General features: G+C 34.3%; 1 protein-coding gene across 1 annotated transcript in view; it reads right to left on the reverse strand.

Moving 5' to 3' along the window:
• LOC138936253 (nuclear receptor coactivator 2) overlaps window positions 1–24,463 on the reverse strand; it is a 131,782-nt gene extending 107,319 nt beyond the window's left edge. The window contains exon 1 of the mRNA XM_070301513.1: window positions 23,786–24,463. Within this exon, the coding sequence (XP_070157614.1) occupies window positions 23,786–23,808 (23 nt within the window). The 5' untranslated portion in view covers window positions 23,809–24,463. The remainder of the gene's footprint in view (window positions 1–23,785) is intronic.
• Window positions 24,464–27,743: the final 3,280 nt, after the last annotated feature.

The following is a 27,743-nucleotide window of genomic DNA, read 5'->3' on the forward strand; positions in this document are numbered from 1 at the left end:
TTTAGTCCGTTCTAGTGTCACGCAGGTACAAATCATATCCGCGCATATTCCACGTGCTCGATCGCCAGACACTCCGACCGATCAACCTGTTTCGAACCGCACACGCATTCATTCTCATCGGTCTTCTCGTACGGTTTCGACATATCGATCACGTGCCACTCGGGAACCCTTGCGATATCGTCGCCTCCTTCGGGACCCTTCCCGATATCGCGCCCCACATGTGTCAATGATGGAATAGAGTCGAGTAACAAACTATGACGAAATAATCGAATGACAAACCGTGATGAAATAGAACTCACGCTAGGATTGCGTGCTCGAATAAATCTATGAAAATTATAAATAATTTAAGAAATTCATGGACTCTCTGCGAATTAAATGGAAAAAAAGATTTTCCCCTTTTGAAAAACAAATTTTAATTTTGTGATGCTCCCCTCGCAAAGAGATATTTAAATATTGTAAACTAAATTAACTTCAAACTTCTTATTATACTTCTTAGGTACTTTGAAAATTAATAGCATCACTTGAAATTATTTGATACGTCGATACTTAAGTCAAACGATCTTCTGATAATTTACATTTTTGTAATTTAATCATGTAATTGAATATTTGTAACACAGTATATAATTAAAAATTAAAATGCGCGTAAATATATAATAATAAATACACTTGATCTGTTTAAAAATTAATAAAATAAAATAAAATAATATAAAATAAAATAAAATAATATAATATAAAATAAAACAAAAAATGCAAATAAATATTGCTTCGGCCTCCATCATCAATCTCTTCTCTCTCTCTCTCTCTCTCTCTTCTATGCTATTATTCTCTATACATTGTACAATCCATAGAAATATATATATAGATATATTTTTGCTATACTTATCAAATTCAAGGCATTTATTTGTGCAATTTCGAAGTTGAATGATCTTCGATATATGTATAATTGTATCAAGCGCGCTCTGCAAACACAGATGAAATATGATGAAACTTTAAGTAATGAACTCGAAACTCGATCTCCAGTCGACAGTATATAAATCAAATAAGAAGCTGCTGGCTCCCATACCCCGGCCGGAAAGATATATACATAGTAGCGCCGATACGGTTGCTACTACGATTTTGTGTGGTTCTTACATTTATCGTCAACAGGTCGGACCGGCTCCGAAGAAACGCGTCACTTTCCTCGGGTACGAAGGTAGCGAGAGATGAGGAATTTTTTATGAGAAAAGCAGAGAGAGAGAGAAGATACATACATCAATGTTGCATCGAAGTAAGACGGTATCGAGTGTTGCGTGTTTGGCGCACAACGCGAAAAGCACCTACGATATTTAAAACTTCTTGTGCAACGTTATATTAACGCTTGATCGCGCGTTTATGAGAGTTACATGTAAATCGATCTGTAATTATATACCGTACAACACTGTCGTTATTAAGAATTATCTTGTCTCAGCGTGCGTTTCGTACTTTCCTCGCTCTAAATTAATTCTTTTTAACGATAATTTGTACACGTAACGAGCTAAATTGTAAGAAAATGCTATAGTGATTAATAAATACATTTGTCGCACGCATAATTAAAAGATTTTTTTTTTTTTTTTTTTAGTTAATATATTTTATCTTTATAAATTTTATTTATAAATTTTTTTTTATAAATCTTTTTATAAATTTTTTAAATATATTTTTATTATATCTTTTCGATATAATTGGCTATTTTTTCGTATACAGGGTGTAACAGAGCGTCCGTATCAGCAGTTTTTTGAGGAAATAACGTATTTTCGTGAAAAATGTTTCATGCAAAAGTTATAGAGCTCTAAGTGGCGCATTATATAATAATATTAGTATGACCTTGAATAGCACCGTCAAGGTCATATAAAAATCACTTTGAACTTTTTCAATGGAACCCCTTATTTTGCATTACACATTCTTGTAGCTTACCTCGAGAGCTTTCCAAAACACTATAATGAAGTATCTTTTGATTGAGTACTTTTTGAGTTATTTTATATTTTAATCTGACATATTTTGTTATAAAAAATTAAATATTTAGTTTTCGATAATCTTATCGTAATACTTTTATGTGCAGAATAATGAGACAGATCAATTAGTATAAAAATATAATTATTTTGAAGAAACTTATTTATTATTAATATATTTAATTAAAATTATTTAAAGAAATGTATTTTTTTAAACAATCATTTCTTTTTTTTTTTTTTTGCACTTGTTTGCGTTGTTTCCTCAAAAAACTACTGATACGGGCGCTCTGTTACACCCTATATATATTTGAATCGAAACTTGGCAGAGTCTAAGACCTTTCTTGTCGAGAACTGATTCGTTAATATCTAAGGTTTATAGTTATTTTTGATTCCGACTTTATGAAGTGCAGGACAATGGACGATGCGTTTGTCATCGCGCGATAAGATGAGCGTGTCTCATCGACAACTCGAGTGTCGTCACGTGATATCTATCCGTGCAACAAGGTAGGGTAAGTGATGAGAGAGAAACAGTTTTCTCTACTGTACGCCAAGCGACTATAAGAATTACTATTTTTATGATTCACGTGCCAGGCCCGAAAAAAAAGCTGCGCTCATACGTTGGTTACCTCTGACGCATTCGGAGCGATTGCATTGCTCGTTCAGGTGACATATTTATAGTCAAGCGAGATCTTTTCCCTTTGTAATTCATTAGGCAAAAAGTATATAAATCGCGATCGAATCGCGTGTACGATTAATGATCGGCGAAAAAATTAAAAACACGTTACGTAGTTTAGTAGGTCACTTTTTCAGGAAACAGACAATTTTTGTAAAAGATTTTATTGTAAGATATTGTAAACGTATGATTATAATATCTTACAATTTTTATGGCAAATTCGGGATAAATTTTTTAATCAAAAAATATTAAATTAAAAAAAACTATAAAAATTAAATTAAAGCTACGTTCATTTCGATAATTATCTAAAAATCAATGATCAATTGAATTATTTATTTAATTATCTTCAAACTTAACTCATTAAGACTCTTTAATAATCACCTTCTCTCGACGAGAGTAATACATGGCCGATGCGCTTCAATCGAGTCTTTCGAGCCATTTCTGATCGAGTTTCTCGCCGAGAAATACTTGAGCGATAAAAACAATAATAAAAAAAAATATATCTTATACATATTAATAAAATTAGTTTCAATTAATAAAAACATTTTATCGATGCAATAATTGCAATCTATCCAGTTTTTCATATATTTAAGTAAAAAAAAATATATATTTTACCGATAAATAAATATTATCTGATTTATTCAATTTTATAGAATAAATGAATGTAATTCATTTTAATCGATGATTATTATTTATTAATAGTTATATCATTTGTAACGTCAGGTGGCTTCATATACAATTACCAATATTTTTTCCTCATAATCGGTTGGAATTTTCTTAAATCGTATGGCTGAGAAGAAAGGACTATACGGCCAGTAATCTCCTGAAATAGCGTCTAGAAGATAGAACGATTTATAGATCACGTTTGCTATTTTTTACGGAACGTCTCATTTATTTTAATGGCATCTTCTTTGATTAACTTGAGAAGCCAATTTTCCTTAATTAAAATATGGCTTATTAGTAATTTCGAGAGAATAGAAAGTGAGAATCATTTAACATGTAATTTCATGACGTTGAAAAATTAATAATTATATTTCAAGTGTCAAATTTTGCTTCAACATAACGTCGAATTAGAACGAATTAAAAAAGTACATTCCATCATTCTTTAAATATTATTTTGGGCAGAATTTTTAGTTTTAAGTATTAAGTAAATTTTTTTTGATATAATTCTTTGACTTGATAAATCAAAAATATATGTCGAGATTCAAGCTTACAATTTCAAATAAGCGGGTAAATATAGATATATGTTCAAAAATAAACGAATTAATAGATGTGATTGACGAGCACGGTCTATTTTCGATGCTTTAACATTTAACCATCGTGCAAATTTGTCAACTCTTGACCGCGTCTCATGTAAATATAAGAAAATTATTACTGGGTACTTTATTTTTCGGCAAATAGCCCACCACAAATGATTTCAATCAAACATAACCGAAAAATAAATGAGGAAGAATATAAACACGCGGGCGAAAATTGCCAAAAACTGAAGAGTACCACGATCAAGTGTGACGTGAGCCTTCGCCAAACACTTTAGCACTCTAGTGGGCAGGGTATGTATTGCCAATCTCACACGTGCGATCAGGAAATTTGACGAGCCGATAAGGAAAGGAAAGATGTTTAAGTCGAACTAATAAACGAATCGCGTAATAATAATTGAAAAGTGTAACAATGAAATAATTTATGAATTGTCATTACTTGTTAATCCAAGAATCATAGTGCGAAATTGTTGCAATTTCATGATCAGTCAAATTCTGATAAATGGAAATGACCCCGAATGTTCGCGACAATTCTGTACACATCGTAAATTTTTTTTGCATCGATTCAATCCTCTGGCCTTTTTACGCCGTTATCGTCCCTGGCAGGAGACAAGACGGCGAGATTTTTGCAGGCGTTGCCGTTTCTCGCAATCCGTTCGCGATTAAATCATAACTCATGCGTCGCGGAATTCCGCAAATGCGACTGACTCACAACTCATGGCGGCGAGCGACCGATCCAGCGACCGGTCGTCGTTAAAATTAACTAATTATAGGTCGTAATATATGTACAGGCGTGCACGCGCGAAAGACGCAAGTATATACAGGGTGTCCCGCAACGTGATGTCCACACTGAAACTGTGTATTCTTTGTGTCATTCTAAGTCGAAAAGTCTCAATACACATATGCCCTAAAGTCGTTTGTTTCGAAGTTATAGCGAAAAAATGCAAAAGTAGTTATTTCTCACACTAATGCGAGAAAAGCACCTTTATGGCTTACCTTTATAATTACCGCACTAGTAGTGCGAAAATAACAGGCATTACAAAAAATATTATGCGAGGGGTAGATCACTAGTGGTTATAGTGTATATAAATTACCCTTGATACGGATTACCTTTAAATTACTTCAGATTACTTAAGATTATCTTAGATTACCTCAGATTATCTGAGGCTACCTTAAGGGACTACATACATCTAGCGGTAGGAAAATTAGGTGGAAATTTGACAATTTTTTTTTATAAAAGAAATTTTTTTATTAAAAAATCTCTGGCTACATCTTAAAGTAGGTCCTTAATGTATATTTGATAAAATTTTCATTAATAAATATTGAAAAATGTACCGTGGAGACGTTATCTCCTGGAAGCTATTTAACGATGCGGTAACCATTGTAGCTGCTCCAATTTTTATCTGAAATCGAAAACCAAAAAATCTTCTTAAAATATATAAAACAAGAAGTTTTTCTCGTAGTCGATTTTTTAAATTGTGATTTTTCGAAAAATGGCGGCCATTTGAATGCAAATTTTTAATCTGATACCTTCGCATTAAAATGGCCGCGCCATTTTTTGAAAAATCAAAATTTAAAAAATCGGCTACAATAACTTCTTTATTTTATATACTTTAAGAAATTTTTTTGGCTTTTGATTTCAGATAAAAATTAGAGGAGCTACAATGGTTACCGTTTCGTCGAACAGCTTTGAGATGACGTTTCCACGGCACATTTTTCAATGTTTATTAATAAAAATTTTACCAAATATACATTGAAAGACCTACTTTAAGATGTAGCTACAGATTTTTTAATAAAAAAATTTTTTATGAAACAAAAATTGTCAAATTTTCCCCTATTTTTCCTACCGCTAGGTGTATGTAGCTCCTTAAGAGCCAACTTCACATAGGTCCTTAAGAATATCTAAAATTACCTACAGATTATTTGATATTACCTTTAGATTACTTAGATTTCCTATTAGATTATCTGAGAATGCTAAAGATTATTTAGAATTACCAAAAATTACCTTGGGGTACCCAAAATTTCCTTTGGATTGCCGCTGAATTACCTAGCCCTTGTACAAAAATTGCCTCAATGATCAACCCCTCAATATTATGGTAGATATGACATGTGCAGAAGACGAACTACGTTACAAAAATACATACAAATATTTTATTTACCGAATGACGAAGCTACTTTTACAAGAGACGGCATTACAAATAATAGAAACTCACACGTTTGGTCACCACGAGAAGAAAATCCTCATGCTATTACTAAAACACATTTTCAAAATCGATTTTCAGTGAATATCTGGTGCGGTATAATCGATAATCGTCTAATAGGGCCCATCATTATTGAAGATCATTTAAATGCTGAACGATACTTGCATTTATTACAAGAACAGTTGCCCGAACTTCTTGAAGATCTGCCTTTAAACATCAGAACACAAATGTGGTTTCAACAAGATGGAACACCATCTCATTTTAACAGAATTGTTACGAGATATCTAAATGAAAAATTTGAGCGTTGGATTGGCCAGGGAGGTCCAATAAATTAACCTGCAAGATCTCCCGATCTATCTTCTCTGGATTATTTTTTGTGGAGGCACATGAAATCTCTAATCTATGCGGATAAGCCAGTCAATCGGCAGCAGTTATTAAATAAAATAATAGACGTTTGTAATAATATAGGTAACGATGCGGAACTTCTTTTGCGTTCTACAACATCAATAATTCAAAGAGCAGAAGTGTGCGTAGACCAAAATGGTGGTCACTTTGAACAATTTATAAAGTAGTTTATAAAGTAAATTATTGTTTAATTATCGTTCAATTATTGTTTAAATATTAATAAATAATATTATCTTTAATAAATAATATGGTTTTTATTTTATGCAATTTTGTTTTCTCGCTATAACTTTGAAACAATCGACTTTAGGGCATATGTGTATTAAGACTTTTTGACTTAGAATGACAAAAAGAATATACAGTTTCAGTGTGAACATTACGTTGCGGGACATCCTGTATATTCTCCGCCAAACTCGAAAGAAATAATTATTCGCGCATTTTTGTCGCCTCGATAACGACTATCAATAATATAAATGCGCTTTAACTGTGTGTATAATTTTAACAGTGTGCGAAACAACATCGAATATGTAACAATTGTAGTCGTTAAAATTCATCTTTATCATATATCTATAGAACAACTATCTTTCATATCCACAAATTCTTCGATTAATTTTTTTTTTTTATCTTTTTTAGAATCTTTTTTAATACAATTTTAAGGCATTTTAAGTAATCGTATAAAAATTAATTTCTAAGTAAAACTAACAGATCTAAATAAAAATTTATTTATTCGAGCAATGTTTAAGAAAAAATTAATCCAATTAATTTTTAAATGCAGTTACAGTTTAATACAAAAACTAAACAATATAAAAATAAAAGAAAAATCATTTTTTATTACATATTATATATAAAATGCACATATCTCGCTAAATATGTTTGAGTTGCATTGATGCGAGAATAATTGCATAAAATGTTAAATACGAAAAAGATCAACTCACGCGAGCAAATAACGCGGCCGATAGGCGATCGCCAAGGTGGACACCCTGTATACGGGCGTTTTGCGCGAAGCTGTATCCCACTTTTGCACCAAGATATATCCTCCGCCATTCTCCGAATAGGCTAACTATATAAATCCGATTGGATAGCGCGCGCGCCGGGGCTGCACACGACGAGATTAATGTGATTACCTGTGTTCAGGTAACAGTGACACGGTGTGAACTGCCCTTGAGTGTGCCTGCCTCCCCGAGATGCTGCGCGCCGGCAACGTCGCAATTCCGTGTCACACGCATATATACACGCACGCACGCACGCGCTTTGAGTTTTCCGCGCCCGAAAGAGATTCAGAAAAATTGCATTCTCGAAATGCATATACTCTTTATAAATCTTCTTAATGGATATCCTTAATAAATAGGGATGATATTTCTTCTTTATGTGTGACGTTTTTGGAATATCTTCTTAAATAAAGGATATATTTTTTATTTAGTAAGATGATCCGAGAAATTAATTTAATAAAATAAATTTTTAGTAAATTAAAAATATATTCTTAATTATTTAATTTAGAATATATTCTTAATTTGCGAAATTCAACCTAACTTAACATTTCCGCATGCGCGACAACCTAACCGTGCGATGCGTGTCGATATATATATATATATATATATATATATATATAGTAAATATATATTTGTAAAATCGTTTTTTATTATCATGTTTAATGATGTCAAATATTAAATAATACGATGTAAAATAATATAATATAATATAATAAAACATCCCATTTAATGTGTATTCCTATACGTTAAAAATATCTGATATTCTTTAAAAGACTTCTCTCTTAAACTTAAATGAAGAGGATCCTTTTGCTGCTTATTTCATTTTAGAGGAAGATATTATAAAGGTAAGTGAAATATTTTAAAGAGGAGAATACAATTTTTTCGGTGCACGCGCGTGAAACTTTTGCATACTTCGACTCGATAACAGCGCGATGATAATGATTGGCAATCGCAGAAACTGTTTTCGTCGATATCGATCGCGAAAATACCAGATCGACGAACCTTATCGCGAATTATCGAGAAACTTGGCCAGTGTTGCCAAAGAGGCGTGTACTTCTTTTTTTTTTTTTAATCTCTTTGATACATCACTAACGGCAATTATTAGATACTGGTAGAACTGTAAACAAGTTACGCGTTCAACGAAAAACTGCATACGCGTGATAAAAATTTTGATTTAGGAATAAATAAATTGAAAATTTTATCTCTTTAAAATTTTGCGTGTATAACTGTTTTGAAACTGCTAAAACAAGTATGATATTATAATATATGTACATATGTATATTTATTATATAGAACCGAAATTTACTAATTGCGAGAATGACGTCACGCTATAAGGATACCGTGAATTTCTATAAGCGAGCCGCTATAAATGTCTCGCATTATTTTCGGATGATCTCCGCCGCGATAGATTAAGATCAGATTAGATAAGAAAAATATAAAGAGACAAATATTTCATGTAGAATCTTGCGTGAAGCGCACGGCTGACTGTAACGTTACGACCGTAAAGGAAATCGCGAAAGTCGGAGTGAATAATAGCCGGTGAATAATCTGGAGTAAAAAAAAAAAAAAAAGGTTAATCCGTTGCGAATTTGCTTATCTGGCTCGGAAGTTCCATCTCCGTGACGGGCATCTCCAATTGCGAGCCCTATCGTTCTGTCAACTTCTCGCGACTAAATTCTAGTTCTACAGAGGCTTGATTACGGTATCTTGACGTTTTTATATAAGGTAGCCACAAATACACGTCTCTCTCTCTCTCTCTCTCTCTCTCTCTCTCTCGCCAAGTTTTGAAATATATATGTGTGATTAAAAGTTAATGACACCAGGCATATCTTTAATTTGCTTCGATTATACAGGGAGTCCCCAATTTAAATGGCAAAAACTTCAGGAGAGGGTAGGGGACCGAAAAGCTAAGACAGAAAGTCCTTTAGAGGTTTGCTCGTTTCTGCTCCATTTTGGAGAAAATCACAAAAAAAAAGAAACAAAATAAGTTTTCGATTTTTTACTTATTTATTTACATTTTATTGATGTTATCATCTATTTAATGCAGATATTGTTCAAAATGTTGCCCTCTCGTAGCAATGCAAGCGTTACATCTAGCACTGATCTCATTAATTGCAGCTAGACATTGTTCTAGTGATATTTGGTGCACTGCAGCTATGATTCGGTCTCTTAATTGCTTTCTTGAATTGATTGGCACTGTAAAGGATAACATCAAGTGTTTACGTATGTAAGGAACCTTGAAACAGAAAATTTATTCGGTGCCAATCAACTCAAGAGAGCAACTTGACAATGAGAGATTGAATTTTTGGGATTTTCTCTAAAATGGAGCAAAAACGAGCAAACCTCTAAAGGACTTCTTGTCTTAGTTTTTCGGTCCCCTACACGCTCTTGAAGTTTCGCCATTTAAATTGGGGACACGCTGTATATAAGACAGTGACAGAAAAAAAATGATAATCAACAACTGATAAAATCAAAGAGAGGAATAAATGCGCAATATCTCCTGCCTGATAGAAAAACAACGATTTGAAAAAGCGTAATTTAGATTCGCGTACTATAATTTTAAAAAAGTATGCTATATTAAAAAAATTACAATAGCAATACTGTAGTTAACTCCAGTACGATCGGCAACAGTAGCAGGATCGTCTATTTTTAGAGAACGATGGAAATGGAATCAAATATTAATGATTCGCGCGCGTTGAGAACAAAGACATTTATCTTTTCAATTTGAAGTATTAAATTTTCCAGAAAGCTTCAAGATCTTTACATCAAACAATCGAAAACGTATGTATTTATACACACACACAAAATTAAAATTACATTATAATTATTTATATAATTATAATATAAATTAAATTTAAATTAAATTAAATTAAATATTAAAACGAAAAAATTAAAAAAATAAAAATTAAATTAAATGCATAAAAAATTATGTATTCTCGCGTCTCCATAAGATTTGCATTACAATAAAGACGAAAAAAAAACAGAGCACTCTCTCTTTGATTTTGTAAACGCGATATCAAAGAGGGAAGAGGAGGGAAAAATAAACGATCTGCGCGCGATCGCAATCCCTCCCCCCCCCCACCCCCCCCGCCCCTGCACAATCCGGTCGTTATTCTTAGGCGTTTGGAAAAACCGTTTCTCTTATTGCCATTGTCGTTTCACACCATCCGACTACTTTGACCCTCGACCTTCTTGCTTCTGCCGAGCGAGCTTATATACGTGCGTACAGATACGAGCATCATGTTCTTGTACGCGAGAGAGCCAGGTTCGACTTTACCGCAGCGGTTCGTTTTATTTACGCGTCCGCTGGTTAATTTCTTCCCATTCAACTTGAACCCTCGCTTTAACAGATTTTTAATTCGATACACACGATTACAAAGAATAAATAGAGATGTATTCTGGATGTATTTAAAGATGGGAAAAAGATATCCTCTAAATTTTTGTTAACGAGTTATAAAAAGAACCTACTGCGTACAAACAATTTAACTGTGACACGTTTTATCCTCGCTGGATGATTGATATCTCTCTTCGAACCCTCGTCTTTGGATCTGACATTGTGCAAGAGGCACCGCTCGTATACAGGGTGTCCCATTTTAAAAATTCCACCCTCATAACTTTTCAAGATCAACGTTTGAAGGAAAACGACTCGGATAAAAGTTGTAGGGAACAAAGGGGGCTATCTAATAGTCACATTAAAGGTCATTTTCAAGGTCATATGAAGATCAACTTCCGTTTTTTAAATGGAACCCCCTATTTTTCATTACATATTCTTGTTGCTTATCTCGAGAGCTTTCCAAAACACTATAATAAAGTATTTTTTTATTAAGTACTTTATAAATTATTTTATATTTTAATGTGACATATTTTGATATAAAAAATTTAATATCTCGTAAAATATTTCAGTTTTCGATAATCTTACCGTAATACTTCTATGTACAGAATAATGAGACAAATCAATTAGTATAAAAAATAATTGTTTTTAAGAAAATTATTTACAATGTATTTTTTTAAACAATTATTTTTTTTTTTTTTTTTGGCACTAATTGATTTGTCTCATTATTCTGCACATAAAAGTATTACGATAAGATTATCGAAAACTGAATATTTTACGAAATATTTTATTTTTTATATCAAAATATGTCAGATTAAAATATAAAGTAATTCAAAAAGTACTTAATGAAAAAAATACTTTATTATAGTATTTTGGAAAGCTCTCGAGATAAGCTACAAGAGTATGTAATGAAAAATAGGGGGTTCCATTTAAAAAACAAAAGTTGACCTTCAAATGACCTTGAAAATGACCTTTAATGTCAAATCCAAGGTCACTATTAAATAGCTCCTTTTGTTCCCTACACCTTTTATCCTAGTCGTTTTCCTTGAAACATTGATTTTGAAAATTGAGGGTAAAACTTTTAAAATGGGACATCCTGTATATATAGGTATGTACGAACTTTGCAGATATTAAAGAAGAATTTATATAGAACTTTAACTTTTGCCATAATATTATGTCAAAGTTGATAGGTAAATTCAAAGTTTGACGACAATACGTGAGAAAAATTATGCACGTCAAGAAGCGTTTTCAAGTCATTCGAATTGTATGTTAATAACGATTACAATAATTCATTGCTCACCGAAGGTGAGAATAATAAAGAATTTTAATATATAATTACGTGTCTCTACATCCTCATGAAACGTAAAGTTGTTACAATGTTGTTTTACAACGTGAAAATTTTTATTTCCAAGTAATTACAAAAACAAAACAAAACAAAAATGAGAGACATCTAATGTCTTTTTATCTGTACCAAATGAGACAATTTTATTAATGTTAAGCATATATATGTGTCATATATCAAAACATTGACAGAGAAGCATGAACATTTCGTAGATTATTCTATTATTTCTTCCGAGTATCTGTGCAAAACTTAAACGCAATTCTCTTAACGGTTTGGAAATTATTTAAGTTTAAAGTTAATAACGATTCTTATGTAAAATCGTGTATCGTATAGCAAATTACTGATAAATTTGACAAGAAAAAAACATTGCCAATGAAATGAAAATTTTCACATATATTAAGAAAACTCTAATAAATATTTGTTAATAAACTCTAATAAAAATTGATTTATATCCACTTACTCATTTAAAAGTTATTTATCAAAAATTGTAGAAAAATATTCTCTCTCTCTCTCTCTCTCTCTCTCTCTTTCTGCGAATTACTCGTTTTTCTTTGTTTCTTGCAGTTGATTTCAGAAGGTATTCACGATCAAAAGTTTTTGTCATAAATTAGAAAAAATATTAATTACAACTATTTTCTTTTACGTTAAACGTTAAAAATCATATTATTTTGTGATCTTTTAATTCTTCTTATAATCCGGATTTGTTTATTCGATTTTTCAAACAGTATAAACGTAAAAAATGTTCTTTTTTTTTAATTTTGACAGTTTTTTGCTAATATTGTACAGCCAAAACATTATTATTACTACTTTATTATTATTATTATTATTCCAGTACTATATTATTATTATTATTATTATTATTATTATTATTATTATTATTATTATTATTATTAGTATTATTATTATTAGTATTATTATTATTAGTATTATTATTAGTATTTAAAAAATCGAGCTCTCTCCTTTCTTATTTAAAAATATTTTACAAAAATACTAATATAATAATAATAATAATATTATTATCATTATTATTATATATAATATAATATAAAAATATATATATACATTTTTTTTTAAGCAATAGCTTTGAAAAAAAATCATTGGGATCGCGTATCTTCGAAAGATATGAACAAAAAAAAAGGTATATCGCGATGAGATCTTTATCTAAAATTAAAATAAAATTTGTGATAAAAAAAAATATCTATATATATATAAAAGACACGTTCTTTGTCGATCAAATTTGTCGCCCTCCCATTGTTTCCTTCTTCGTTCGCGGGTGGTTTTTGAAGACGGCGTTTGAGTGACAAGAAGAAAAAAAATATTAAAGGCGTTCCTGTCAAATTTTACCTACTCTTTGTTTCTTTCGAGATAGTAATCGTACTGTGTTGTCTGTCCGCATCATTGAACTGCCGACGCGCATCGCGATCATGACGATGATGATGTAACGTCTCCTTCTTTGTTCTACCTCTCGTCTCTACGTGTTCGCAGACTTCGAGTTCGTTCGGCTGAGAAAAGACACGTATCGCGAATCTTTCCTCGAATCGTGCGAATCGACGTCGTTCAATATCGCAATTTCGCGCGGCGCATCGCGTAATCCTATCCCTCTCTTGTGAGCGCGTCGATAAGAAGCAAACTGTATAGTCAGGTATCTCTAAATACGAGTATCTCCGCCGAATTAACATCATACGTAATCTGACCGCGTTCGTAATCACGTCACGATTATTGGAGAAGCGGGCGCGTGGATATTTTTTTAATGGACTGTTATCTTCATCCAGAGAATGGAATATATATAAAACGATTTTTTTCATTTTATATTCAGTAAATATAGCTTTCTTAAATTTTATATATATATATATATATATATATATATATAATATTTAATGAGTCGGCGAACACATCAAATTATCTCACATGCTACTCGATATGCTAACCGCCTCGTACCGCCCCTTATCGTTCGTTATCATGCGCGCGCAAACTCAAGATAGTGTCGTTATGGAGTAGGAATAACAGCGATAATCGCGAAATTAAGCTCGCTGTCTGTTTAGATTGACTTTTTCTGTGAAAGTTTTATCAATATTGATATTTCTCTCCAAAAGTTATTCTGTACTTGTCTATGTGTACTCTCTGTGTGTTATAAATAAGAAATATTTACAATCATTAGATATTTGTGATATATCGTATATTTTGCGAAATATATACGATAAAATATTCAGTTTTCGATAATTTTACCGTAATACTTCTATGTACAGAATAATAAGACAAATTAATTAGTGCGAAAAAAAACAAATAATTGTTTAAAAAAATACATTGTTAATAATTTTCTTAAAAACAATTTTTTTTTATACTGATTGATTTGTCTCGTTATTCTGTACATAGAAGTATTACGGTAAGATTATCAAAAACTAAATATTTTACGAGATATTTAATTTTTTATATCAAAATATGTCAGATTAAAATATAAAATAACTTAAAAAGTACTTAATAAAAAAATACTTTATTGTAGTGTTTTGGAAAGCTCTCGATGTCAGCTACAAGAATACTAAATAAAAAATGGGGGTTTCCATTTAAGATTTTAAAGTTGATCTTCACATGACCTTCAAATGATTTTCCAAGGTCAAATCATTGTCACCATCTTATGGCCCTCTTGAAGCCACACAACTTTTGTTTGAAACATTTTTCGATTTAACGCAGTGTTTCTGACATATTTGAGTGGGTCCTTTAAAATGGGACACCCTGTATATATATATATATATAATCTAATTATTTATACATACATATATATATTTTTACAATAAATAAATTATTATATATATAATCATTATTTTATTATGATTATTACTATTTTTTAATACTAGTACTACTACTACCACCACCACCACTACTGCTGCTGCTACTACTACTACTACTATATTATTATTATTATATAATTATTATTATATAATTATTATTATTATATATTATTATATAATATAATATATATATATATATTTTTATTACATTAGTATTTAAAAAATCGAGCGTTTTTCTTATTTAAAAATCCTTTCTCTCGCCCCCTGGCGAATGAAATCCATATTTCACATTTTCATCGACGACGAAAAAATGAATAAAGTTCTCTCGGTGCCACGGGACAAAAGGATAAGTAAGGAAATGCACAAAAAACATCATAACATTTATCGGAACTCTCGTTAACAGTTGCCGGTGTTTCGGCAAGACGATAAAATTTAACGTTGCAAAAGACTATCAATAGCAGCAGCTCGACAAACGTCGAGCAGACGACGTCCTCTCATAGAGAGAATACTTCCCGCCGTGAGCTGATATCCTAGTTTATGTCACGTCTCCTCCCGCCCGTCGTCGTCGTCGTCGTCGTCGTCGTCGTTCGCGAATGCGACGGTCGTGCGCATTAACGAAAATCAATAACCGATAATTATGGTCGCCGTAGAGCCTTTTTCCTCCCCCCCTCCCCTCGTCGTCGTCTTTGTCTCGGCGAAATAATCGCTACCGAGGTCGCGAGACACGAGCGCGAGCGAGGCTTCTTCCGCGGCGGCGGGAGTTTTTGCCGAGGGCGCATTTTTGCGAGACGCGAAAAGCGGTCACGATTACGTGGGATAAGGTAAGGAAAGAAAAGCCAAGGCGACGATATTTTTCCCCCGTACGAACGAATGGGACGCGTGTGTATATGGACGACGGATGAGACGCACAAAGTCGCGGCCGGCCGGCTTGACGATGATGAGAGAGAGAGAGAGAGAGAGAGAGACCTGGCAACATCAGAGACCGGAGAGAGGGAGAGGATCTATATCCCGCGACTCGGCGAGACCCGGTGCGTTCGGTTAGGCTCGACAACGCTCGTCGTCGTCGAGCGACCACGTGACACTCGCGGTACGCTCTCTACTCGCTATTCGGCAAACATCAGACCGATTTCATCCTGTATATTCGCATCTCCTGCCTCGCTTTCGTCGCCGACTCATCTATCGCGTCCGAGACAACAATGGGATGCAGAAAAAAAAAAAGGATGATTTCTGATAGAAAGATATTTTAATAATTTCTAAGAATTTCGTGTTGCGAGGGATAGATTCGCCAGACGTACAGGAAAATATATGTTAATAATATCGAATTTTTTTTTGTCAGTTTACCCTGTATATCTGCTTCCTCTCTCGTCGGGCTATTTAGTATTCGCGGATACTCGCATTGTTGTCGACGACGGAATCAGTTACGCGGCGCCTACCGCAGCTAGCCAAGTTTCTATTTGGCTACATGTGGCTCGCACGCCGCGCGTGCAGCATGCGTCGACAGTGACGCATTGCGTACGCGCTGCGTGCTACTTGCAGCCGCGTGGATAGCGGGACTACGATAATACGATGCTCTTTATCGCGATACCAATTCCTTCCGCGGGGCGATGCGTGGTGCCGGGCGTAGAGTCGCGGGCTGGTAATCGAAAGATTCCAGGTTCGATTCCGCTCGGGTCCCATCCAGTGTTGTTCTCGGGGAGAACAACACTGTTCTCTTTTTTCGCGCATGCGCAGCGCAGTGGTAGAGAAATCCAGCGACGGCGTATATAGTTAGTATGTAGTGTGCACACAAGGGGGCAATTAGGCGCGAAAGTTTTGGCGGGTTCCAGAGGAGGCTAAGCATAGGCTAGGTAAATAATAATAAATAGATATTATTTTTTTATTAGTATGGAGGATAAAAACAAAAAAGAAGCCATTAAGAAAGAAAGACGTTTTGTTAATGCGTGGCTAGATGAAGATAATTTTAAAGGATGGTTGGCTCCCCATCCAACTGAAAATAAAGCTTTTTGTAATTTATGCAATACTACCATCAGATGTAGCAAAACAAATTTAATACGGCATTCGCAAAGGGCCAAACATATAGAACAAGTAAATCTTCAAAGCCCCGATCATAATAATAACAATGGTCTGCATAGTGATAAAGTTAAACGCGCGGAAATAAAATTAGTAGCATTTTTTTCGGAACGTAATATTGCTTTTTATATTGCAGATCATTTAATTCCTTTATTTTTAACATTATCTCAATAGAGGTTCCATAGCACCCTTTTCCTTATAAACGTGACACATACCTAAAGGCCACATTTAATGCGCATGCGCGAAAAAAGCGTCCCCGAGAACAACACTGATCCCATTCTCCCCATATGCCTCAAAAAGAGGTTTTTTTCACACATTATATCCTATATAATTTCTATATTGATTTATCATATATTATCACATTTAACATATTCCGAATTTTTCCCCTGCTCCTTCGCTCTTTATCTCATACATCTCTCTAAAAACCGGTTGTTGGCCCGAATATACTGATCTCCACCCTAGATCAGAAGTGGCCATTTAAATAGCGAAGAAGAAGAAGAAGAAGAAGACAATTCCTTCCGCGACGTCTGTCACATATTACATAGTCGGAATAATTAAACAATATATTAAACGCCGTTTACATGTGATTTCCTTCTCACATTCGATCCTTGAACAATCTCGGGAACTCGACAGATCGCTAGAGTGAATTTTGCGGTCATTATCAATCGACTCGAGTTCTAAAAAAGCGAAGGTATATTCAGTTACTGGAATGTTACGTGAGAAAATGTATTTCTCGATCTCGTAACAAGGTTGTTTATAATATCGGGAAGGCGACACTCTTTTTTTTTTTTTTTTTTTTTAACTCTATATACGATTTTTCTGAGATAAAACCGGTAGGCAAAAGCAACCTCGCAAACACGTGCGGCAAAAATGCAGCTCCCGCGCGGGAGCTGCATTCATTTGCAACGCGCGCCTCTCTCTCTCTCTCTCTCGCCTATACCTTTCCGGTGACGGCATGTGACTCAGTCAGTATCGCTGCATTCAAACTTCTCTCGTCGGTGTGCGCATTCTGCTGCGAGCACCTACATATATATGTTCTCGCCCGCGTCTTTGACCGACGAATGACTCGTTTCACGCGCGAATCGAAGGCGTGAACGCGAGCGTGAAAATTCCAGTTGCATAGAGAATTATTATAATTGAATATTTGAATAATGAATGGTTTTTAAGTGTCTAGATGCCGATCTATAATTTTCGATATCTTATTCGAACGATAAAGTTTCGTCGAGTGTACGTTGTAAGAAAAACTTCGGACAAGTGGCTGAACCGTTTTTGCGAGCACACTGTGTCTGAATTTTTAGACACACTCCTCTGAACTTTCAGAAAAACGGCTCTGATGATTAAGATAGATTGTCTACTTTCAGACACTCAGATCTGAAAATTCAGACAAAAATGTGTCTGACTTCTTAGGCAATTTTTTAGTAAGTCTCGATTGCTGAAATATTAAAAATTGAGACATTGATTGAAGAGAGAGAGAAAGAGTATTTATTTATTTAATAGAAACAGGAAAGATCTCTTTGATATAATAAATGAATTACATGATTAGCGCTGTAGCAAGAATAACAAATAAAAAAAGAATACAAAGAAAAAAACGAAGTTATTAAAAATAAGACGAAACAAAAATAAAGGGGAAAAAATGAAGAAGTTACAAATAAAAAAAATTTATTTACAAAACTTATATTAGAAAACGCTCTAAAAAATAATTATTGTAAATAATTGTTTGCACGCAGTTGCAACAAAGTATTCTTTTGTACTTTTTAATTTCTTCCTCTCTGTTGTTTTCTTTGAGATACTTATACTATATTTAACAATTGACATATACAGGGTGTTTCAAGTCTGATCAATTAGCTATAACTTTTTAATGAAGTGTCTATCCGGATCTATGTTTATCGGAACTTTTCTGTTTCAAATTCGATTTCCTACACTACAAGATCCTAAAGTTTCACATATCTGGAACACCCTGTATATTCTATTCATCGCATAATTTTCCGCCGTGTTCAAAACGACATCGATCTTCATCGGACGCAGTCGCAGATATTCGAAACCTTACTATCGCATTGCAACGAATTAGAATGTCACGTCATCGGTTCGTGTTAAGTCTTTAGTATAAGGTTACCACAGACGTCTTCTTTTCGAATTTTTTAATCTAAACATCATCAAGCCATCGTTTCCAAGAATCCAAAAAGAATTTAAAAAAAAAAGTTTCGACAACCCAAAATCTTGGAAATATATACATGTGTTCCTTTCTCCTGTCAAATACGATAACTCTGTTAGTCTCATTGTCCGTTATTGCAAAATGCAACTGCGTTCAAGGGAGCGCATCATTGCGCAAGTCTCTTATCGTGGCGCGTTTTCATGAGTAACGCTCACATTCTCTTGTCGTTACGCGATATCTTATACTCCGCGCGAGAGCGTTCTATCCGCGGGAATATCTCTCGCGGCGAGAAGTTTATCAATAATTTAACACATCGCCAACGGAACGGAATCTATTACAGCGATGGAGTGTTAAGTAGGCGGGAGAGCGTTGCGTATACTTATACGCGACTGGTAACGAGACGCTATAAGTGCCTCGAGTTATCGGTCTATATGCTTTCATAACGCGTAAATTATTGCGATAGATTTTATTGGCGAAGAACACGAGCACATGATATCGAGACGACATTAGATCCCGGCAAAATTATCAAAGCTCGTGAGACTTTAACTTTATTTTGTGCGCGGGCATTTAAGGATGTTTCGGTTGTACAATGGTAGCAAAAAAACTGTCAAAATTTAAAAAATATATATTTTTTTACGTTTATATTGTTTGAAAAATCAAATAAATAAAATCTAGATCATAAAAGGAATTAAAATATCACAAACTAACATGTTTTTTAACGTTTTCGTAAAAGAAAATAGTTGTAATTAATATTTTTCCTAATTTATGATAAAAACTTTTCGTGAATCTTTTCCCCTGAAATTAGCTGCAAGAAATAAAAAAAAATAAATAAATAAATAATTCGCAGAAAGAGAGAAAGACAGATAATATCTTTTTACAATTTTTAGTAAATAATTTTTAAACAAGTGGATCTAAATCAAGTTTTGCACAAATATTTGTTAGAATTTTCTTAATAGATGTAAAAATTTTTATTTCGTTGGCAATATTTTTTCCTTGTCAAATTTGTCAATAGGTTAGGTACTAACAAAATACGCAATTTTCCATAAGAATCAAGACTAACCTTAAACTTAAATAATTTCTAAACCATTAAGAGAATTGTGCTCGGGTTTTGCATAGATACTCAGAAGAAATAATAGAACAATCTATGAAATTTTCATGTTTTTGTCAATCTTTTAACATATGACATATACATCCTTAATTTTACTCCCCAAAAAAATGTGATGACAAACTTAATTATTATTAAAAACTATGTTAAAAGAATTAAAACCAATGTAAAATCGTGCAAAGTTGTAACTAAAAAGCGTAGTATAAAAAAATACAAATAAAAATATAAAAATAAGTAGTTAACAATAAAGGCGAAATTTAGGACGGGTCTCCAATTAACTTCCTTATGCGCCATATCTATCGTACGAACCATAATTTCGCCATACCATATTTCCTTCCCTGTTATCCACGAAAAATCCCGATCCAGGTCGTTATTAGCGATAGTCGGGAGAGACGAAGGGAGATGCAAAGGAATAGTTGGCGGTCGTCTGATAGCGGCGGCAACGGATACTTAAACTTCTACGAAGGAGGGGCCCCCGTCATCGCACAGGATACGAGGAAGGGCATATATGTATATCTCTCCCAGGTATATAAACAGACCTGAAGGAGGATCTGTGGGGGAGGGCAGGGTTCGATGTGGAAAGTGCCAGGAGGATGCGAGACAGGTACTCCTTCCCGCCCCCCCCCTCCCTATCGCGACCCCACCCCCACCAAAAAAAGAGCAACCGGCAAGAGGGAGATTTCTCGGCGCTCTCTCAAAGGATCTATTCTCTTCCCTCTCTCCTTAAACCTAAATATAACGGCCAAGTCAAGTGCAAATCCTTTCCTCGATCACTCCACGCGCCATATTGGGCGCACACGTGGAATCGCGACAAGTCGAGACACCTTGTATATTTGGATAATATCGAAAGTGAAAGTATCGATATTTTGGTACTAGTGACATTAGCCTGACGTATATAGGGTGTCCTGAAAATCCTTCATCTTTTAACAGGGCAAATATTCTTTGACGATCTTGCAATTAATTAAAAAAACAAAAAAAAAAAATTCGGTTAATAAAGAATATATAATTTCAGTCGGGAGTTTATTTTTAATTTCTATTATATTAAAATTATCGTAGATTGTCCTAAATTACTCCGTATGTGAGCCATGTTACGAAACAATTCACGAATTTTGAATTAAGTTAAGAGAGCACAGACAAAATTGTCCCACTTTCGATTATTCACATGCCGACATATAATTCACCTGGTTTATTATAAATTACCTAATTTCTCGTTTTCAACCTACCATCAAGCTCAACGATCGAGCTGCAACGGCGCACGCGTCGCAATTCTGGAAATTAAGAGCCGATAGCGTGACGTTATTGGCATCTCTGACGTATGTAGTTCCAGCATGGTATTAAACCCACCAACCCCGGTAACCCGGTCAGGACATTATCCTAAATAACTAAAACATCTTGATAACCTGCAGAGCGCCGAACAATGAACGTCTGTCTATAAGGGGGAACTTATAAATATCAATCTCCACTCCACTTATCGACGATTCTTATCCTAATTTACACCGCTTGACATTTCGCGAAACGATAGGAATATCGATACCCCAATTTCGATAGATGTACCTTAAATCGGATGTAGCAGAAACGTATTTTTGAAACGTTTGAAGATTTGACGTAAAAAAACTGCACATATTTACTGCCGTATATTTACATTTCTTATGAAAGAAGGATCTATGTATGCGTAAGACATACTCTCTAATAATATGATAAACATTATGCCAAAAAGATATATTTTTTTTTATTAAAAAATATTTTAATGTGGGGTTTTGTCAAGATAGCCCGTGTATAGGATGAGATAATATAATTTGACTTAAACAGACAAATAGGCAAAGAAGGCGAATGCTTTTATTGCGAACGATTTATTCGCGAGGATGTTGTCGTCTATTGCCCGTGTCGTATCTGTTATTGCCGATATCGCTCGATTCTCGCTCCGAGGCTCTTCTTATTGTTCTTGCGACGAGGAATCTTTTACCCATATTAAGTTAGCCCCCCCACCAACGCCAAATTAAATCAAATACATCAAATAATTTAGTGCTAATTAGTTGCCGTAGTCCGAATTTTGTTGCTCAAACCGTTTAGCAGGAATTTACATTCAAAGTGGGGGGTGCTAGCTTGACATTAAGCCAGCCCCCCCCCCCCCATAGTGAAAAAAATATATATAAAGCTGGAATCAAAAAATAAAATACACTAGAATTTGTTGCTATTTTGTTGCTCTAAAATAACATAAAAATATTTTTAAAAAAGTATATTATTTAATTAATACCACTATATACTCAGTCTCGCCGCGCCGTACCATTCACTTGCGCGAAGTAAAAGTAAATAAAAAAATGTATCGCTCGCATGTATTTGGTATTAAAATAATCTGTGGACGATGTACTATCGAAATATATAAGAAACTGAATTTGTTGCTCGTCTTAAAGTATTAAAAATCGATACTTTGTCGCCGCGGACCCTATACGACGCGCTCTTATATTATATAAATTAACTAAAAGAATTTGTTGCTCGCATGTTTTTGGTATTAAAATAATCTGTGGACAATATACTATCGAAATATATAAGAAACTGAATTTGTTGCTCCTCTTGCTTTTTTAAGAATGACGCGTTAAAGATATATGTTAAGATTACAGAGTGATCAGAGTTAAATAAAATGTAATCGTATTAATGATGATTTCGAATGCTAATAAAATAGTAAAATTAATGCGCTCAACGATTATAATTATGAAATCATTAATAATCATCAATGATGAATAATAGAAATAATCAAGGCAAAGATAATATGGTCAGTTTTAATTCTAATTATTTATATGATTATCTGATTATAAATAATTAATCAAAAAACAACTCGACTTTTCAATATCATCGTTTCCATAAATTAAAAAATAAATTGACACGCATATTGTTAATTTCGTTAATGCACATGTTTGATAATTTTCATTCTCTAAAAATGACGCTTTAAGGATGTTAAGATTACAGAGTGATCAGAGTTAAATAAAATGTAATCGTATTAATGATGATTTCGAATGCTAATAAAATAGTAAAATTAATGCGCTCAACGATTATAATTATGAAATCATCAGTAATCATCAATGACGAATAATAGAAATAATCAAGGCAAAGATAATATGGTCAGTTTTAATTCTAAATATTTATATGATTAATTTTGTTAATGCACATGTTTGATAATTTTCATTCTCTAAAAATGACGCGTTAAGGATGTTAAGATTACAGAGTGATCAGAGTTAAATAAAATGTAATCGTATTAATGATGATTTCGAATGCTAATAAAATAGTAAAATTAATGCGCTCAACGATTATAATTATGAAATCATCAGTAATCATCAATGACGAATAATAGAAATAATCAAGGCAAAGATAATATGGTCAGTTATAATTCTAAATATTTATACATGAGCTATAAATCATTAATAAAAAAAAAAACCCCCCCGATTTTTCAATACTATTGTTTCCATAAACTAAAAATTATATTGACAATTTTAAATGTTTAATAATAAATTCTACTGACCGACCGATGCACCGCCCTTGCATGTCTCACTTCTTTCTGCATCTGGTCATCGCGAGATCCCTTCCGTTTCCGGTTGCTCCCTTCGCTTCAAATTGAGACGAGACAGTCTATCAATTTGTCCACTCATGCATAATCACTATTCTCATAATCACTATTTCACTCGTAGTCCAAAATCCGCCATATGCAATGACGCGGTAAAATTATTTCCATGCCGATTATAAACATGAAAGAACATATAATCGCGTATTAATAAATGGACGGAGACGATTTTCCGTGATTCTAATCGACATTCCCGATACTCACGATATCCACTTTATACACGGGATAAACTTGTGATGGATAAAAAAAGGCGAGAAATACGGAAAGAATATTTCAATCTCGCACGCTAATGCGATACGACGGTTACTGTAACGGTTACGGAAAATTTAGGCAGGTTGAGTAGTAGTAGATGGGGAGGGGGGAACGCGTGGTCGAATATCCGTTCCAGGAAAAGGAGCGAGCGCGTCTCTTCCAAGAAATAAACCGTACGCGAAAAATCCTGCGCGAGATAAATCAAACTAGCTCGAGCGACGCTCTTTTGCGATCTCGATTTATGAAATTGTGAATATAACTCTGAAAAAAGGATTACATTTGAAAACAATATTAAAGAATATTAAAGCAGAAACGTGTGGAACGCGACGCGCTTATATTTTCAACGCAATATTATTATATACGACAGCGAGTAAATTATTTCAGCGCCTAAAAATATGTTAAATAATGTATTCATCGATCGTTGTATCGTATTATAAAGTCGATATATCAAAACTACAAATTACTCTCGATTCGGATATTTCGAATATTCGTTCGGATGCGCAATTCATTTTCGATAGATAAAAGATGCGTGGGAAAAATCTTGTCGTTTGCGAGTATATATATATCGAAAGATGCCTTAATCACGATTACACGGGTTAATATATTACACTCGGATAATCGCCTGTTATTCGATACAAGACCCCCCCGACACTCGTTCGTACGCGGATCTCACTTTCGACGGATAAAAAGACGCGAGAAACACGGAGCGCGACCGTAATTCGTCTTGAGACTCGCGCTTGTGCGAAGGGACTGACACGATTACGGAAAATTTAGGCTGGACGGGTAGGCGAGGAGAGGGGAGGACCGCGTCGCCGAACGTCTCGGTACAGAAGCGTTCAAAAAAGTTGGATGAAAACATTCAGATATAAACAAAGAAGCGCGGCTCGAGAGAAAGAGAGAGAGAGAGAGCTTATATTACAAAATCTCGATCAATTTTCATGGCGAAACGATAATACAACGAGAATAATCGTTGAATAGAATGTGTAAGATTCGAGGAGGAATATATCTGAAAAGCAGCTCACACACCACATATGAACATTCCTAATAAAATATTCTTATTTAAGAGAAAAAAAAAATGTGTTCGGTTAGTCGACAGTTAGTCGACTAATTTTACACGTCAGGTTTAATAATATTCATGGTTGTAAAATTGACCAATCACGGTCATTCGATTCTTGATTGGTGATTGGTTAGTTTTAAAACTATGGATGTTACTGAAATCCAATTAAGGGTGACGTGTCAACGTTAATCGATGTCTCTGAAATGCCGCGAGAAACCACGAGTACCAACAGCTAAATGAGAAATTTTACAATTGGTGAAGCTTCGCGTCGCGTTTTTCACACGTTTCGTATTTCAATATACTTTAATATTCTTTTAAAATATATGATTCTTCTTCAATTATATGTATAATTTCGCCAGAAAATAATCGCGAGATTGCAAAAGTATCGCTCGAGCTTCGTTATCTTATCCTTGTTCGTATCGCGAAGGTTTTTTGGCGCACGATTTTTTTCTCGCAAAAAACTCGCTCGCTCCTGTTCTTGGAAGAGATATTCGATGACATTCCCCTCCCCTCCGCGTGCGAATAAGCGTCAGGAGTGGTGAATGGAACAATGGACGATTATTTAAGTGCGTCGTCCGTTAATCCGGTCTTAATCAGAACTTTGTACAAATGCGAAAGCAAAGGGACGAGGAGCAAAGAGGAGCGGAATGGAGTGACGTTTGCAACGCATCGACCGGTCAGTCAATTTGTCAATGATTTTATTTATTTATATAATTGTCAATTTTTATTGACGATGCATTCGCGCTACTTTGACAATTACTTGGCTATAATAATTATTATATTTGCCACATGTCTCGTGACATTCGTTGCAAAAAGTGACGTGTGTGTTAAGTCGCCGTCTCGCATTTTAAAATCCTTCAATGAACAAAATTCGAATGAGAATAAAATACACGCGAGTTGAAATTTCTCAATAGGAAAGTAATTTAAATTCCCTATTTTTCAGTCTTTGGAATCGTAAATTAAAATTTAAATCGAAAGAATTGCGCGATTCTAGCGTTCGATACGATAAGATAATCTTCGATAATCCGACAATTACTATTGCATGCGTTTTCTTTTTAATCCATCTTCCTCTATCCTGTGTTCTTTTTACGAGACAAAGAGAGAGAGGAGGAGGAGATGGGGGGGGGCGGGCGGGGGGTAACTACCTCTCTCATTCTCATTTTTGTCGGGAGTGAACGCACGCGGGCCCTTTGCGCTTTACTCATCCGTAGCGAAAACTCGCGTTTGCTCGCGTGATTAAAGAGCTCATCGCGCGAAAAGTTATCGAAATGCCGCGTGAAAAAATTATGATCTTCTCGAATTAATTATTCAATTCTCATTTCATCGTCTAATGAATTTCAGAATCGTAAAATAATTATTGTAGCGTAGAATTGTCGGGGGATCGATCTCGGTATATGTTTACTCGGTAATCCACGGATACTTGAATATCGTCATTGATGCTCTCGGATAATCAGCCAACTCCCGTGCATCAACGATTTCTCTTAATTTCGTCTTAGGCCGAGATTCGCACGGTCCTCGGGCGACCCATATTAAGTTAGCCCCCCCCCCCCCACCAACGCCAAATTAAATCAAATACATCAAATAATTTAGTGCTAATTATGTGCTAATTAGTTGCCGTAGTCCGAATTTTGTTGCTCAAACCGTTTAGCAGGAATTTACATTCAATATATAATAGCACTAAATTATTTGACGTATTTGATTTAATTTGGCGTTGGTGGGGGTGGCTAACTTAATATGGGTGAATCTTTTTGAGAGAGAGAGCTCTGGGACTCCGAAATCACTGATATTTATATTCTTTCTACGCTAAGTGTATCCTCGCTCCTTGAGGTCGAACCAATCGCCGGGCGATAAATAACAAAGATTTTATTTGTTAATTCGAACGTTCGAACGTGCGCTATGTCTCGAATCGAGCTCTCGCCGTCATATAATATCAATAAATAAATGATAACGTCCCGGACAAAACGCTAAGTCGATATATATATATATATATATATATATATATATATATATATATATAAATAATATACCTACATTAAAGAAAGTATCAAACATAGAGAATAAGTTTGTAAATTTTAATATATTAGGTGTACAACTTTGCTTCCGCCGTTTTCCTATAGATGGCTTTAGCGATAAGTAGTGGTCGAAATAAATAGATCATAGACGTCATGCAATAAATTTGGGCATCTGTCGACATAACCCCATAGAAACATTAATCGATTTGTGTCTGCATCATAAAGTTATTCTCGATTGAAAATGTCAGTTTACGAGACAAATTCTCGTCATTTGCGGGAAGTTTTAATTTTCTGCTTCAATATGAAGAAATCTGCGGCTGAGGCTCATCGAATGCTCTCAAATACTTATGGTGAAGCCGCTATTAGTGAAAGAACGTGTCGTGAGTGGTTCAACGCTTCAAGAACGGTGATTTTCACGTCGAAGACCGGCATAGCGGTGGAAGAGAGAAGGTTTTCGAAGATGCAGAATTGGAGGCATTACTTAATGAAGACTCGAGTCAAAGTCAAAAAGAATTGGCACGATCATTGGGAGTGGACA

The sequence above is a fragment of the Polyergus mexicanus genome, unplaced genomic scaffold (genome assembly GCF_030449975.1).
Source record: "Polyergus mexicanus isolate NDT 795.1 unplaced genomic scaffold, iyPolMexi1.0 SCAF_9, whole genome shotgun sequence".
Classification (NCBI taxonomy): domain Eukaryota; kingdom Metazoa; phylum Arthropoda; class Insecta; order Hymenoptera; family Formicidae; genus Polyergus; species Polyergus mexicanus.